At 44.7% G+C, this 17955-nt stretch overlaps 1 protein-coding gene across 8 annotated transcripts in view; it reads right to left on the bottom strand.

Moving 5' to 3' along the window:
- Window positions 1-17955, bottom strand: part of SEPTIN6 (septin 6) — a 62673-nt gene that overhangs the window by 19178 nt on the left and 25540 nt on the right. For all 8 annotated transcript variants that reach the window (XM_031445581.2, XM_064482804.1, XM_064482803.1 and 5 more), the window contains exons 4-5: window positions 8467-8653; window positions 5812-5973 (exon numbers count right to left, since the gene is read on the bottom strand). In XM_031445581.2, coding sequence (XP_031301441.1) covers window positions 5812-5973; window positions 8467-8653 — 349 coding nt within the window. The remainder of the gene's footprint in view (window positions 1-5811; window positions 5974-8466; window positions 8654-17955) is intronic.

Below are 17955 nucleotides of genomic sequence, written 5' to 3'. Positions count from 1 at the left end.
GCACAGTTGGTGCTTAATAAATACTCCTTGAACGGTAGTGGCACAGCCACGGGAGTAGGAGAGGAAAGAAAAGTACAAACGGGAGTATGAGCTTGGTGCTCACAGGGGAGAGGGTGATGAGGAGCAGGGCCCGGCTGATGAGGCTGGCTTCGTGCAGCAGAGAAGACGCAGCTGCCCCGAGTGGGTAGCGTGGGGTGTGGGAAGCACTCACGGCCCCTCTTCCGCAGGGAGCTGGCCAGGTTCTATGTGCTGAGTCACCACTGGCCAAGTGGAAGCACTGAATAAATACTGTGTTTACAAGCCAGGTGATCCCAGGTGGGGCTTTACCGCAAAGGGCTTTACATGGATGAGCCAAAAGTCCACTGGAGCAGGCTTTCTTAGCCTGCTTGGAGAAACAGGCCTTGATCTCAGATATGACCCACTTGCTCACTCATCCATTCTACACATATTTACTGAGCTCCTACTATGTGCCAGGCATTAAGAAGAATACAACATTGAAAAAGCTCAGAGCCTGCCCCTGGCGAGTGCCCTGTCTGGTAGGGGAGAGGCACGGCAACAATGATAATACAGGAGGGGCCAGACTATAAACAGAGGCTTGAGGGCTGGAGGAACTCAGAGGAAGGGGCAGCTAATTTCCTGGGAAGTCAAAGCCGGCTTCACAGAGTGGGTAGTAGCGATCGTACTAATGGGATCAGGAGCTACAGTTGCTATTAGCAGCAGTTCCGTATACCACAAACCAGGTGCTCTTTGTTGCATTATCAGGTTGAATCTTTACAACAACACTATGAGGTAGGTATTCTCATTATCCTCATTTTATAGAAGAGGAAATTGAGGTCCAGAGAGGCAGAGCTAGGGGTGGAATCTAAGTTTCTCTGACTTCAAAGCCCACCCTTGCTGGTCTGCCCCTCCTCTTTGGCGGGTTTGGGCAACAGATGAGGAAAGAGCTCTAAACCCAGGGGTGAACTGGCCATGCAAGGCCAGGTCGTAAGAGGCAGTTCAAATCTACACGCTGATCTCACAGCTAATCCTTCCTCTTCGTTCTCCTCTAGCTCAGCACCCAGGAATGTTCTTCAAAATGGAAGAACACAGGAGTTAATCGAGAGCTCAGCTCTAGGACATCTGCTCACCTCCGCCTCCCCAAGGTGCTTGGCCATCCAACTGAAGGGGCTCTTCCTTCACCCTCCCTCAGCTGCTCTCTGTGATCATCTCAGGTGTTCCCCCACCCCTTCCCACTCTGCTGACGGTCCCTGAAATCAGAAATCAGATGGTCCCTGAAAACAGAGGAAAGAGGGAAAGAGGTTATGGATATGGAAGATGGGAAAGGAGTGGAGGTGGGAAATGTTTCACCAGTCCTAGTAGGGGAATGATCAAGAGGGTCATTAGGCATGCAACACAGGGAGCAGGGTGGGAGGAGCAATGAATTCCTGAAAACCTTGCCTAAGGGCTGGGGCATCTCTGACCTCTGCCAGCTGGCTTTACTGGGGGGTAACCTGGGCACAATTCATTGCACCTCAGGGACCCAAGACATGTCAGGAGCCTCAAAACCACACCCAAGCTTTCTGGGAAAACGTTGCCCCTCATGCAGAGACTCCAAAGCTTCGGTCACACAACATAAAGAGCGAAGGAGCAGTGATGGCAGAGGGCTAGACCAAGGGAGGAGGTGAGAAAGAGAGCCAGGCGTGTATCATTCTCAAGCATTCTTGCATCTTAGCTGAAAGTGATAGAGGAGGGCATGTGAAGTGAGAAGTAACTCTCTAGGCTCAAGAGCAAAAAAAAAAAAAAAAAAAAAACAAACCCAAGAAGAGAATAAAGGCATTAAAAAAAAGTCAGTACTCCCTTGGGTCTGTTATTTTTAGCTGCAAAAGACATTGTTAGTTAGAATGACAGGGTCACTTGCTTCCCCTCTTCCTTAAACTGCTGTCATTTTATCCCTCCCTGCTCTAAAACACACAGCCCCCACGAAGGCAGCTTCAGAGAGCTCCCAAGACCTCCCACAGCACACTCCTTTGCAACTGGCATCAAAGTCTGTTCTGATAAGTATATCCAAGGATATCATTTCCAAGTGCTCCCAAGGAGATTCCATTTGATTCTACAACAGCCTTACAAGGCAGTTATTATAAAGCTCATTCGTGATTTGGAAAACCGGTGCACAGAAAAGTTAACCGAGGTGCCCAGATCCCTGATTCCTGTGCGCAAATCTTCCCAGGGAGCAGCAAGGACACTGCGATGCAGGTGCCAGCCTCTCCCAGCCACCCGAGGCAGCCTCATGGCTAAATGACGTCTGCTGGAAGCCAGCTAATCCTGAAGGGCAGGAAATCACGGGGCCAGCCCTTGCCCTCTTTCTGCTGCTTTTGAGAGACTGATGGCTCTGACAGCCAGAATAGAGTCCAGCAAAGCAGGGAGAAGGCAAACCCTCCAACCAACCCCGCCCATGAGGGTGACAGTTTGTCTGTGTGGGCCCAGGGAGGATACTGGCAGATGCAAGACAGTGCGCTGCTGCTGAAACACGGCCAGGTTCCTAAGGGGACTGTGTCTGACTTTTTCTTACCTTTGATGCCCCAGTCTCAAAAAACTCCAACAAGATGTAGTCCCAAGCAGTGGAGGGAAGGGTAAATTAGGAGTTTGGGATAAACAGATGCACACTACTGTATATAAAATAGACAGCAAGGACCTATTGTATAGCACAAGGAACTATATTCAATTCCTTGTAATAAGCTATAATGGAAAAGAATCTGAATATATATATATAAAACTGAACCACTTTGCTCTACACCTGAAACTAACACTGTAAATCAACAAATCAACTACATTTCAATAAAAAATAAAATTAAAAAAATGACAGTCCCAAGCCCCCTCTTGGGAGTCTGTTCCCAGATTCACTGTCTTTACAGCCTTGTGTGTACCTTAAGTTCCTCTTGGTACATTTTAAGGTGGTTGATGATCCAAGTGGCATGAATTATTCTATTCTGGTTCCACTACCCACGTTATAATAGGGAGGTTAGATGACCATTCCCCTTAGCCAGTGAAATAGGCTGTCAGGAGCTTTTATTCCTCATCTGATACATCCTGAGTGGGCATGGTTTCCTCCTCCCCAGTCATGCTGCTGGTTATGCTGCCTCCATTCCAGGCTCCTACCGGTGACTGAGCAAATCAGACTGAGCATTGTCTGATTCACTCTCAAGTCAACCCTTGGTGGTGATTTGCACAAAAGGATGTGCAAACAATGGAAATGGTACTGCTGCCTCAGGAGGAGGGACAGGCTTGGCCTAGGGGTCTCCCTGTGACCTTATTGGTCACCCATGTGCTCTCACTGGGCCCAAATGTGTGGGAAAACCAAAGACTTCACAGGCGGCCAACCGACTAAGCTGAGTCAAGTAACCGGGCCTATTCCCTGGGTCCCTGACCATGGTTTGAACCATTCAAAGAACAACATTTGACTTGAACAACACAGTAATCTTCAGCATTAAAGTCTACAACCTTGAGAGCTATTAGAGCAGAGGCTGAAAGTGGCATGCAACCAAACCTCTCCCTCCCTTTGCTCGCCCCTTCAAGCCGAAATAAGTGTTTTCAGAGCCACTCAGAAGCCAAGGGGGTGGCCGAGACCTCAAGACTCTCATTTTCTGCCATGAAAATCCCTAATGGGGAGCCGTGAGAGGACTGTCCGGTCTTCTCCACTTGGGCAAGAGGCTTCTTCCACTCTTCCAATCCGGTTCCCATGACAATTGGCTGGGGTGGCTGAGGCTGTGGGGCTGGAGTCAAATCCAGAATTGAAAGGCCAGCACCCATTCCTCCTACCACCCAAGCCCAGGTCTCTGATGATGCAGCTTCATAGGCCACGGCTTGTTCGAAGACCCAGTTTGACACAGTTGTTCCAGTGGCAGGCAGGCTGAGCAATCCTGGGTATGTATTTGATAGTAGCGACTCCCCACCCTTTCCCCCATCACAACACACAGAACACACAGCATTCACATGCACACCCTGCTCCCTCATGCATGCCCAGTCCCAGGCGCACTAGCCGTGAGCCATCCATCTTTCCTGCTCAAAAAAGCATGGTGGAACGCAAGGGAATGTGTGCTGAGCGATGCTATTGTAGGGGTAACCCTGAAGCCACCCAAATTTAGTTTTACAAAGTGAAACACTGGCAAACTTTGGATTATTGTAAGAAAAGACCCAGAGCCCCTTCACAGCCAGAACAGCAGAGCTGAGCACTGTTGCTTCGTAGCATAGGAATTTTCTGACCTTGAGGCTGAGCCTGCCCAAGCTTCCAGTAAGGGGCCAGAGCCCAGCCAAGGGCAGAGCTGCAAATATTTGTCACTCCTGATCCACGATGCAGTGAGAGGTTGTTTTGTGTGACGCCCTGAGGTTGCTAAGGACTCTTTGCCCCTGTCTACTCTTAGTAAAGCAAGCCACAAGCCTGAAGGCTGCCTAAGGACTTGGGGAATCAGAGTTTGGAAGTTATCTATGGAGCCCGATGTTCTGAGGTGACTAGGTGCTCCCAGACATCAGTGCCAGCGACACCTGATGAGACTTCTCTCTAGGCTCCAATTTTTCTGCAAACTAGGCACCCGTTCGGGTTTTCTCATCATGACAGAAGCTAGTTTCCATCAAAACACCCTGAGTGCTGGAGAGGATAAGTACTAATTTTTTTTTTCAGTTTTTTAATGCTCACAACCAGTCAGAGAGGCTACAACTCCACCTGCCACAGTCCACACAGCTCTATCCCGGGCCAGATATGTCAAAGATGATGAGGGACTTCTAAACACAAACATATCTCGGGTGTACTGATGAGCAGGAAGTCAGGCGAGACAATGACTTGCTGCCCCGCTATGCTAATTTGTTGGCCAATTCATAGGAAGTGACAGCTGATGCTATAATGATAACTTAGAGGGCGGTGGCAGCAGGAAAGTTTTCTAAAAATGGCTTTTATTACAAGGCTTTCCTGAGTTTGGCTATACCCAGGCATTATGTCATTAGGAAAAACTGATGCCTCTCGATAGAGAAGAAGAAATCTGTTCCCAAAGCAGAGGCTTTCTGTAAGCTATTAGCTGTCTCCTTGAAATCACAACATTGAAGATTTCACAGCAACAGCATCAACACATTGTAAAGACGCATGAGGAGATGTTTGACTCTCTGCCTTCTTCATTACTCACTCCTCTAGGAGGGGAAGTGGGGGAGGCGAGGAAAGATGGCAAGTGGTTAGGGTTTTTTTTTCCCCCCGATTCATTCACACACACATCTAATAAAGCAAAGCATAAGCTTGAAACTTAAAAATAACATTTCTCTAGTCACCAGAAAAATGGGAGGCTACATGTCATTTTCCTCCCAGGGGCAGAGGAAAAATGATTGATGATCTGAGTACAGATTCTCAAGTCTCTGAAACCAGCCAACTTTTTCAGCCTTTCCTTCTTTCGCCACATCAATCGTTGCAGCACTGTTTTGGTCAGAGACAAAGACTGTTTGCCTTTCCAGCAGTCCCCTGGGGACGGCCTAGCCGAGACCAGAGGGGCAGCAAAGAGGAGGATAGAAGGAGAGGTCTGAATCCCCTGCTCTAGCCGCTCCTTGGAGTCAGCCTTTCCCTTTCTCAGTCTCTGGCTATCAATCTCTGCATCTCTGAAGCTTTGAACTACCCACTGCTGGGAGAGAGGAGTTATTTGCTTCTGGATTTTTTCTCATGAATACCTGAGACTCAAATAATCAAGAGTTGACTACCCTAAGATGGATGGTGATGTTTGACTGCTGTTTGGTAACTATCATCATCCTCATCATAAAGAGCAAATGGACAGAAAGTTGAACCCATGTGCTCCCACTCACGTTCATGGTTCCGTTGATCTCTGCCACCGACTCATCATCTGTAGGAAACTGGTAGATCTGGACTCCGTTGCTGACCAGTTCGCTAGTGATTTTGATTTTGAACTTCGTTAGCTCACTCTTAGAAATGGCATCTGATTTGGCAATGATGGGGATGATGTTCACCTAGGGAAGGGAAGAGCAAAGTGGCATCATTGTTGGTCATCTGCGGCCGATGGCATGAACTAGGACTTCTACCAGCTGCCAGCGGGAGCAGCTCAACCCAGTGATCCAGGACTGGCCACCTCTGTAGCCAAATAGCAATATAATAAACGACAATGTGCTGGGCACTGAACCCAGTGCTTTACATGGATTAACACAATTAACCCTGACAAATAAGCCTCCCAGGAGGTATTAGTACCACTATTTTACCAATGAGGAACTGAGGCACAGAGAGGCTAAGTAGCTTGTCCAAGGCTACAGAACAGGTAAGTAGCAGAACAGGGATCCAGATCCAAGTTTAGTCTTCTTCCTAAGTCCAGAGTCTTAACCATGAGCTACCTACCAGTTCAGATCCAAATGGATGGGCTGCATGATATCTAAATATCAAGGTCACTGCTTGGGTGGTTCGAAGCAGAAAGATGATGGGAATCTGCGGTGACAAAGGAAGAGGTAGCCACTCCTTGCTAACAGTAAACTGTCCCAACCCATCTGGCACAAGCTAGCCCTAGCCAGTGTGAAAGACACCACAAGGGCGATGGCAGGGCAGGGCTCTGTGAAGAGCCATACCCGGTCCTCTTTCTGGCAGCAAACACCAATGAACTCACCTGCTGAGGTGAAGATGACCCTCTGTTACCAATTTGATCTGAGACTTAGACAAAAAGAGTTATAATGCCAGAATCTTGTGATTAATTTCTGCATAAAGAAAGCAGGTATAAATGCCCAATTTTGGACAGCAGGAGAAAGGCCTAATGTCACCCCAAAGTTCAGTACACCTGAACGTTGATCCTTGAAATTCCTTGAAGAAGGGACAAGGCTTTTACTGCCGGAAGGTAAAGAAATTTGAAATGCACACGCCCTAGTGAGACAGCACAGCTAAGCTCAGGTTCACACAGACAGCACAGTCAGTCCTGCCAGCAGACTCCAAGGGGCTGGCATGGGTGGTACCTGGGCCCCAAAAGGAGCTCTAGGCTTAACACAAATCCTGCCTCCTTTGCACTATCTTAGGAGTGCCTCAAAAGGCTGACACCACAGCTTCTTGTGCTGGTCAGAGAAAGACTGGACCTTGGAGGCACCTCCCTTGAAGTCTTTAGGGGGTGGGGGGGTCAAAGCCCTTGCCAAGGTGAAACAGCAGGCAGAGCCAGCTCTTGTCACTTCTCACCTCGTCCCTCCTCGTATGCCGAAGCCTGCCTACCTGACTCAGCCCACCCACCTACCAGCCAGGCCACCAGCCGCGTGGCTCTCTGCTGCCCTATTCAAGATGTGTGTGGCATGGCGACATTTCCCAAGCGGCCTGTGACTCATGGACAGTGAACTCATTGCTGTGAAAAATGAAAGACAGCTCCTACTTTGATGATAGCTGTAACTCAGTTTTTAGAGTGGATGTGCTACTCAACAACTGCAAATGAAGTAGAATTTTTTATAAAATACAATACCCTGGAGTCAGAGAGCTCAGTCTGAGTCCCAGAATCACGACAATTTGTCTGACCTTGAGCAAGCTACCCGACTGTGCCTCAGTTTCCCCATGTGAAAAATGGGAAAAATAAGAGTACCCTGCACACTGGATTATTGGAAGGATGAAATAAAAATAATGCATGTAAAATACTCATCACAGTGCCAGGCACATAAGCAATGTTCGGGGGGAAATATACCAGTAATTAGGCTTTTTTTAAAAGAGAATCCTGTGGTCAATTTTTCTGCACAACCAATAATCCTTTAACATGAAGAATCACTGTCTAATTTACTTCTGATGTGGGACTTGCATTTTTCAGTTTCTCTTAAAGCAGGACATGCCTGCTTCCCACCGCCGTCTCTCCTGAGTATGGAGGCCCAAGGTCTGGTGCCGCAGATCTGAGTTCCAATCTAGGTGCTGCCAGAAGCTATATGACAATGAGCATGTCACTTAACCTCTGAGAGCCTCAGTTTCCTCTTCCATAAAATAGGAGATAATGACAGTGTTTACCCTACAGGGTTGTTGTAAGGATTCAGTGAGATACTCCATGAGGTACTTGGACAGTGATGACATATGATGAGGGTTTAACAAATGTTAGCTGCTATGATAAATATGAATATTGAAAATAAGAATAATAACTTTCAAAATCAAGCTTGCATGTCTGATTCTAGCACAGGCCAGTTAACACTAGGACAAAGGGAAAACACGTTTCCATTGCCAAAGCCTGACCCTTAGATGGGGACAGCTGTCTTGTCTGCATCCACCTTTATTCCCAAGAGGGATCAGGGCAGAAAGACAGCTCAGGGCAGACCATGTCCAGGGCTGGGAAGACATCACAAAGCATCTAATGTAGGTGCTGGAACCATAAGACCATCTTTACGGAGAGACAGGGAATGAAGGTTAGGAGGAGGAAGCCGCAGAACCTCTGCTGGAATCTGGCAGCTCTGTTGCACAAGAGACCAGGAAGAGGGAGCCCAACTGGCCCCGCCTCCCGCCTGCCTCCGTACCTTACTGTCCAGCTTCTTCATGGTCACTAGGTCCAGAGACTTCAAGGAATGACCCGTGGGGGCAATGAAGTACAAGCAGGCGTGGATGCGGGAGTCATGGTAGGTGTGCAGTACCCTGCGGATCTTCAGCTCCTCCTGTAGGTAGGCCTCGAATTGGGCATCGATGAATTCCACAATGGGCTTGTAGCTAAAAGGGAGAGTAGGGAAATGGCCAGACCACTTCAAAAACCTGGATTCTGATACCGTTTCTTTTAGAAATTTAAAATGCCCTCTGGTAATCCAATTCCCTAACCAGCTGGATTTCTCCATCTCTGCTCAGGGGGCTCCGATCCCGTCAGGCCGGCCACCTCTTCGGTCCCCACATGAGCCAAACGTGTGCCCATTGGCGTGTTTTCTCTCTGGAATGCCCGCTTCTCTCTCCTCATCCAAAGCCTGCCCTCCCCGACCTCAAAGCTTGGATGAATGCCCACCTCTCCATGTTTCCCCAATTATGCTAGAAATCCCTTCTGTGACCGAGGAGCATAAAAAGAATTATGCTATTGGATTGCTTACCGTTGCTTCCCAAGGATTAGTGTTCCCTCAGATGGACTGTGTCCTTGTGAAGGGCAGGGATGGTGAAGGGCACTTTTCTGTCCCCCGGGCCCCCATGCAGTATGGAACCCATTGGCAGTACCTGTGGATGGGCTGATTGCCCTCCAGGCTGGACCCCTGTCTTTGCTTCCTGCATCTCCCCCACAGTGCCTAAATACACGAGTGGGATACACGGTGGTGGTCAGGACCTCTCCTTGACCCGCTACTGGGGAATCCGATCAGAACGTGCTGGGTTCTGCTCAGTCTTGCTGGGTTCAGGGCGCTCCCCACTTGACTCCCCTAAGGTACAGATATTTTTCCAGTTCTCGTTTCCTTTAAGGTTGTGACTTTAAAATCTAAGTATTCATATAAAAGTTGGTAAAGCTAGTCCTGCCCACACACCCTCAACAGACGGACACATACACCTGGCTCACTGAGTCTCCACACACAGCTCCCCTTTGTGGCTCCAAGTCTTGCAGGGAGTCTCAGCCAAGAGTCAGTCCTCGGCTCACTCCTCCCTGTTCTGGGAAGCTTCTCACTTCTCTCCCGGGCCATTCCTGCCCCCCTGCAGCCCCTTTCTGCTCTAACTAGGTCAGCTTAGCTTCAGCCTTGCCTCTGTTCTCATCTCCCTGTCTGTCCACTGCCTCTCCATCTGGGGCTTCCTCCCTTCAAGCTAGAAGAGGTTTGTTATCTGGCCCGGGGCCGTGGGTTTGCAGATACCACTGCCAGATGGGAAGGGAACATGATCGAAGGAGGGGCTGGGCTCAGCCAATGCCTCTCACTTGCAGGAGCCTTCAACCTGCGTCTTTTTGAAAGATCCCCTGAGTAGAGGAGGGAAAAATAACTTTTTAAAAAAGAATCACACAATTCTAGATTCTGAGAGCTACATACAGAGGAGAGAGCCGGGTACCTCTAGAGCCCCAGGGAAAAATCTAAAAATATAGTCCTTTCTTTCTTCCTTTGATCCTTCTGAGCCAAACATTGTTCTGAAGGGTCGTAGCATCAAAGAATCTCTTGGTTGCAGAGATCATTAGAAGGTTCTTGAAAAATTAGGAGTAGGGGCGGAGGGATGCATCCCTTAGGTTTATCTAATTAATTTTGGATGATTGGCTCATTTGAATGATCTAATCACGGCACTGCTACATTTTTTTCCCCCTCCATTACACTAATCTTTTTTTTTAACTTCAGTTTTTTGCTCTACAAAAGGGATGAAAGGAGGAAAGAAAACAATGCACTTTTAGCTTTTTTCCGCTGAATCTGTAGTGATACCCTGGGCCTATCTTCCTGCTAATGTCTCTGGCTCTTGGGGTCTCTGAAGAGGTGCATTGATCAGACCAGCCAAACCAGCCAACCAACAAACAGTATTTGGTTTAGACTAATCCTAAATGGGTGATTCATCTTTGTCTTTTTCATTTTTTCCCCTTTTTCCTGCATTTTCTTTTTTCCTTCCAGTTTATTGAAACATAATTGACATACAGCACTGTATAAGTTTAAGGTATACAGCATAGCGATTTGATTTACATACATCATGAAGTGATTATCACATTAAGGTTGGTAGACATCTGTCATCTCATATAGGTTATAAAATAAAGGAAATAGAAATTTTTTTTCCTTGTGATGAGAACTCTTAAGATTTACTCTCTTTACAATTTTTCTATACAACATACAGCAGTGTTTGTTATATTTGTCATGTTGTACATTACAACCCTCATACGTATTTATCCTATAACTGGAGTCTTATTTGTGGAGCTGGCTGGCACTCTTTGGAGTCATAAAACCCCCACCCCTGGGTTCTCTGTGTGCCTGGAGCCTAGTGACACTTTAACCCCCACTCCTCCCTGCAGGACCCTTCACATACCTGCATTTCTGCAAGATATAAAACATCTTCCCTGGATATGTGTTTACCCTAACAAAACTCATCGCCCCAGGAGATAGCATCTCACAATACCCTAGGTGGACAGGCCTCACATCCTGCCCTTATCAAAGTCCTAAAACCTATTGTTCAGAGAAATCCCTGACAGATCAGGGACCTGTGCATGAATTGATCATGCAGCCCCTATTCCTTGTGTGCACAGCCCCCTTCCCTCAATAAAAGACCCTGCACGGCTACCCTCAGGCACCTCTCGCCTGTGTAGCCCCCTGTTACCTAAAGCAGCATGCCTATTAAACTTTCCTAAACTCTTCTCAGTCCCTGGTAATTCTTTACCAACCCGCATGTCACTGTCACCATGTTGTGTGTGTGCCCACATTATCTATCTTTATATCCTCAGTGTCCGACATGGTATCTGGAATACAGTGAGAGTCACAACCCATTCCCAATGGCTCATCCTCCCATGGTGGCCATCTCCCCCATCCTACTCTGTTGTGCTCACTGGACCCCAGTCCATGGTAAACAAAACCCCTTACTCCCATAGGCAACCTCCTCACAAAATGCTCCCTTCCTTTAAGTGACACCTGACTTCCCTTCAAAGATGCTGTTTCTCTCATACCCTTCTCAACTGAAAACTTCTCTATCTCTCACACCCAAAAGCAGCTTTTTTCCAGCTCATTTCCCGCAGCTTACTATGGTCTATTCCATCTCTTACAAAACCCAGCTCCAACATACTCTATCTATGCCTCCTCATCACGGCTGTTTATCTTTTACTTTTCAGGGTAGGAGTTCATAACCTGGGATCCACAGACCTCCAAGGGGGTCTATCTATGGATGGAATTTATAGGATCCATGAACTTAGATAGAAAAACACACACATACACCCCCATCTTTTTCACTAAGCTCTAACTGAGGTTTTAGCAGTCTCTTCAGGTACAAAAGTAGGTAACAGCTTACGATAATTTCAGCAGTGCCCATGATTTCATAACCAATAGAAATCACCAATATTTTTGTTTCCTATTACAGTTGTTGCAAATATCTCAAAATAGCATTTATAATCATCACAACTTCTAAATTATAATAGCTATTAGACCTGCATATAGATATTCTTAATTCAGGGATTAATAGAAAAGCACATAGATTAACTAAATCACAATTTTTAAAATATTTTGGTGACTGTATTTTTTGGTATCACTGGTGTTTTCAGGCGCTTAAAAATGTTATTCTGAGCCCATAGGCCTCATTGGATTGCATAAGGGGCCAAAGCTACAAAACAGCCCCAGGTCTAGGCACTATTTCTTATTCATTTCAGATAGCAATGTGTGTGAAGACAATAAAATAGGGTAACGGGATAAAAAGTGGCTGAGAGTTCAACTACTTTAAACACAGTGATCAGGGAAGGCTTCTCTGAGGATGTGACATTGGAGCTGCAAGGATGAGAATCACAGTGTCATGGAGAATCTGGGAGGAAAGTATCCCAGGCAGCGAGAGTAACAAATGTCATGGTGCTGAGGCAGAAACAAGCTTGACAGGTTTGAGCCATTGAATTAGTGAATGAAGGCAAAACAATAAACTATTCATAATTGCCCAAAGGTGGAAACAACTCAAAGGTCCATCAACTAATAAACCAAGTGTGGAATATCTACACAATGGAACACCACTCAGCCATTAAAAGGAAGAAAATTCGGATACAGGCTGCCACAGGATGAACCTTGAAAACATCATTACTCCTCTACCTCAGGGCAAAACCCTTTCTCCATTTGAGACCTATTTCATCCTCTCCTAGGGGCGCCTAACCCCCAGTATTTCTCCCCATTCGGAGTGACTGCCACGTGCTTGTGGACAACCCATCAACCTTCAGCCTCATTATTTCTCCATTGCCTCAACTTCCCCAACCCTCAGCTCCCTCTGCTTCAGTCACCTCCACACCTTACCTCTAGCCAGACCAGCTTCACCCCAGAATCCTCTAATGTCCTACTCTCTGACCACAGCCTCACAATTTTCCAGCTCTCTTCTGCCTTCAATCTTCCTAAACCTGATCTTTAACCTCATAGAATCCTTTGGTACCTTGACCTCTCCATTATCTCACAGGGTATCAGCCCCTTCCTGGCCTCACCTCCTTCTCAGCCCAGGCTGACCCCCAGCATTGACTCCCCAAGCCGTTCTTTTATCAGCTCACCTCCCACTGCACCCCTGCCTTCTACCCTCCTTGCCTAGCAAAACTGCTGGGCTGAACACATTTCAGGATCTGCTCCCTGCTCCTACAGCACTGCGGCTGAAGTTGGCTAGAAGCAATCACAAAACTTGGGGTCTTGGCACCCAAATTCATGGCCTCCAACCTCATGTAAGCCTTTAAAACAACATGACAATCCCTTTGCTCAGCCTTGATTGACTCCTCTCCCACTGCCTTCATTGACCACGTCAAACTTTCACCACCTTCCTCAAGGTCCAAAACTCATTCACAACCCCTTCCCTCTCACAAGATGCTCTTACCTTCTACTTTATCAACAAAATCAAGGCCACCAGGTTCACACCACCCTGACCTGCCTTACTCCCTCCCTTCTAAAAAGAAATCAACTCTTTCCTGTTTCCCCCTAGTCTCTGAGGATGAGGGGTCTCTCATCCTGTTCCAGGTCCATCACCCCTTGTGTACTTGACCTCATTCCTTTCAGGCTCTTTGAGAACCTTGCTTTATCTATCAGCTCCTCACCTCCTACTGACCACTCCCTCCCCTCAATCAATGAACAGGCTTGAGTCTTCCCTCACTTCAAAAAAAAGTCTTTTCACAGCCCAAACCTTCTCAACCACACATTTCTCCCCAGCTACTACCCTGTGTCTTTTCTTTCCTTAGCAGTCAAGTTTGGTTTTTGGCACCTACTACAGGGTCTGGCATATAATATGTGCCCAATGAATATTTAAATGGATGGATGGAGATTTTTTTGAAAGAATAATCTATTCATTTAGTTATTTATTTTTACTTCTTGTTCATTCCTCAACACACTGTAGACTGTTTTCTACCCTCACCAGCATCCTAGTTACTACATTCAATGGATAGTTTGGGATATTTTTTTGAAGTATAGTTGGTTTACAATGTTGTGTTAGTTTCAGGTATACAGCAAAGTGATTCAGCTATATATATAAATATAAATAATAATATAATATAATTACATGTTATAACATTACATATAACAATATATGCTATATTAAATATATATTTATATATAAATGTATATATATTCTTTCTCAGATTCTTCTCCATTATAGTGTTGCTGGTGATTAGGTTCTTGTCTCATCGCAGAAAGAATTCAGAGACGAGACAGGGAGGTTAAGAAAGTAAAGTGAGGATTTAGTAACGGGTAGATAGTCCACTCTCAAGGGGAGAGCAGGCAGGCTCAGGTGAGCAGCTGCACTGGGTTTCTTTGGCAAGTTGGTTACATAAGGTGTGAAAATGAATGGGCAGAATATTCATTGAGGACGGAAGGGTTTCCCTCCTTTTTGCCCAATTCCTGACATCTGGCCTGGGTCCCCCTTTCTCTGCTCATATCTAACTATCTGCCTGCTCTAACAATGGGTTATTATAAGGAATTGAATATAGTTCCCTATGCTATACCATAAGTCCTTGCTGTATCTATTTTATATACGGTAGTGTGAATCTGTTAATCCCAGACTCCTAATTTACCCCTCCCCCCTTCCCTCTTTGGTAACCATAAGTTTGTTTTCTATGTCTGTGAGCTGGATACTTTTGTTTTTAAATGATGAAAAGTTAGAGATGTTTATTTTATTTTTCCCATCAGTGTGTATATCATTCATTCATTCATTCAACAAATGTGCCCTGAATACCCACTGTAAGCCAACTGGCTAACTTGTACTCATCCTAAAAAACTTCAAGTCTTAGCTCAGCCATTCCTGGTCACCTCTTCTCCCCTTTCAGCAACTCACCCCACCTATATTCCCACCACCAGATCGCTACTCTTCCTGTTCCCACAGTCCCTCTCCACATACCTCTGTTATTGTACTTACCACATTATGTAGAATTTGTGTACATGTTTGTCCCCTCCTCTAAACTGTGAGCTCCTTAACTAAAGACTGTGCCTTATTTCTTAGTACCTCTGGTGAAAAGGAACAGAACTCAGTGGGGACTCCCCAAGTACAAAGTCTCCTCCATGTCCCATGCCTCTTGTTTGTAGAAAAGCTGAAGTTTCCCAGGCCTCCCTAAGTCACAAAAGAGCAGGTTCAAGTAGGTAATGATTAGGATAATAGAGTCACAGAATTTTCAGTGTCTGATGCACATTCTTGAGCTGTTTATAGATAGATACTATAACTGCCTCCAGAGGGAAAACACTAACTGCATGATGACCAAACTGCAGCCATGACATAAGCTGCTCCGTCTTGAGCAGTACTGAGTCTATGGCTAGCACAATTCTAAGATCTGGCCTCAAAAGAATGGGATTAACACTATTGCTCATCATAATCTATATTTTTGAGGGGATCAAAATAATTGTAGCTTGCTCTGCTCTTATACGTAAGCGGGCAACTAAAACTGTCAGCAAAGAGATATTACAAACCCATGTTGACATCTTCCACTCTAAGAATATGGCCACTATGTCAGCCATATAGAAGACGGACCTTCGCCCCAATCCCATAGAAATGGAATGACATCTGGCAAGTGGGGATTTGTAAACAGCTCTTTTGCCTCTTTCCTGCTTGCCTATTTCTGTTCCCCTTAAACTCTAATTATAAAAATGAGATCACTGGGTAACATTTAACCTAACTTCTGACTTCTCTACTGAAGGTACGCAATGCCTTGCCTAACCTGTTGATTCCTTTCCTGGATTAAAAGGAGTAAGAATGAAGAATTAAGTTGTTAAAGAATGACTGACTTTCTAATGGACCTGAACATTGTCATTTTAAATGAAATAAGCCAGAAAGAGAAAGAAAAATACTATATATCACTTATATGTGGAATCTAAAAAAAAAAAAGACAAATGAACTTGCTTACAAAACAGAAATAGACTCACAGACATAGAAAACAAACTTATGGTTACCAGAGGAGGAAGGGAGTGGAAACGGATAAATTGGGAGTTCGAAATTTGCAGATACTAACTAACATATTTAAGATAGATAAACAACAAGTTCATAATGTATAGCACAGGGAACTATATTCAATATCTTGTAGTAACTTATGGTGAAAGAGAATATGAAAGTGAATATATGTATGTCCATGTATGACTGAAGTATGGTGCTGTACACCAGAAACTGACACAACACTGTAAACTGACTATACTTCAATGAAAAATATATATACAAGGAGAGGGGTGGGAAGCGACAGACTGGGAGTTCAAAATTTATAGATACTGACAGGCATATGTAGAACAGATAAACAAGATTATACTGTATAGCACAGGGAAATATATACAAGATCTTGTGGTAGCTCACAGCGAAAAAAAAATGTGACAATGAATATATGTATGTTCATGTATAACTGAAAAATTTTGCTCTATACTGGAATTTGACACAACATTGTAAAATGACTATAACTCAATAAAAAATGTTTAAATAAATAAATAAATATTTTGTATATATATGTATATATATTTATACACACACACACACACACACACAAAAGAAAAAGAATGACTGAATTTCTACCCTCAACTTCCTCCCTCAGCAAATTTGCAGGTGGATAACATGGGCAGGATAGCATCCAATTGCAAGCAGACCACATGGGTAAATAGCATTCTAAAGGAAGATCAGAAGTCAGCAGGTATGCACACAATGGAAAAATGACGAAAAATCTGACCTCCTACCTTAATGATTAACTGAGATTGTTTCCCCTTTTTCCCTTTAAAAATTGTCATGGCTGAGCAGAATCTTCGAAGTTGGCCTCAGGACATGAATCCACCTTCTTCCCAGATTGCCGGCTTTTCTGATTAAAGCAACTTTCTTTTCTCCCAACATTTGCCTCTCAATTATTGGCTTTTGAGCAGTGAGTAGCCAAACCTGAGTTCAGTAACACTGGCATCTCACATTGTACCTAGCACACAGTAGACATTTAGTATTTTATAAACTGAACTAGATCCCTCCATATCAATTTGGTTACATGTCATGTGGATATTTTTCTCTCACATCTGCCCCCTCTTGTATATCCATGAAGCATATGCTCCTGTTCAAGCCCTCATCATCTCTCCCATCCTCACAAAAGTCACCCCTGACCTCCTTGCCTCCCTCTAGACACCGCTTTATCTTTTTCCCAGCTCAGAAAAGCTTTTTAAGTGAGCAGTCTACACCCACTTTATCTGCTTCCTTTCAATTTTTTAAAATTTGTTTTTAATTATGCAAGTAGTATCCGTACTTAATCTCCCCTCCTCAAAAGTAAGTACTATTTTTCAGTTTGTTGATTATCCTTACAGACCTTCTTCTATGCCTCTATAAGCAGAGAGACAGACAAATGTTTGTTTTATTGGAAAGGGACAGATTTACACAAATGGCATCATGATCTGTGTATCATTCTGCAACCTCTTTTTTCACTTAACAACATCTTTATGTGAGTATGTATAGATCTAATTCATTCTTTTACACTGCCAAATACAATTCCATGGTATGGTTGTACAATAGCTCATTAAGTTGCTCTGTTGGTGGAAATTTAGACTGTTAAAAAATTTCTTTATTCCATAATGAATGCTACAGTGAACATCCTTGCTTTTTATGAACTTGTGCAATTGTTTCTCTAAAGTATATGCCTAAAGGTGGACCTGCCGGCTCATAAAACAGTCACATTTAAATTTTTAACAGATACCATCAAATTTGCCCTTTAAAAAAATCTTTATCAATTTACACTCACAGCAACATGAATGAAAGTACTCGATGTTGGTGGATAGGATATTTTTATCTTTTATTTTTACCAATCTGATAGATTAAAAAATACTTCATTTTTCATTTTGCATTTCCCTAATCCCTGATGAAGTTGAATGACCATCATTTCATATGTTGATGGACCATTTACATTTTCCTTTCTGTCAATTGCCTGTTTATTTCTCATTGAATTGTAG

The sequence above is a fragment of the Camelus dromedarius genome, chromosome X (genome assembly GCF_036321535.1).
Source record: "Camelus dromedarius isolate mCamDro1 chromosome X, mCamDro1.pat, whole genome shotgun sequence".
Classification (NCBI taxonomy): Eukaryota; Metazoa; Chordata; class Mammalia; order Artiodactyla; family Camelidae; genus Camelus; species Camelus dromedarius.
The sequence above is the reverse complement of the archived record's forward strand: the minus strand, read 5'-3'. Positions and strand labels throughout refer to the sequence as shown.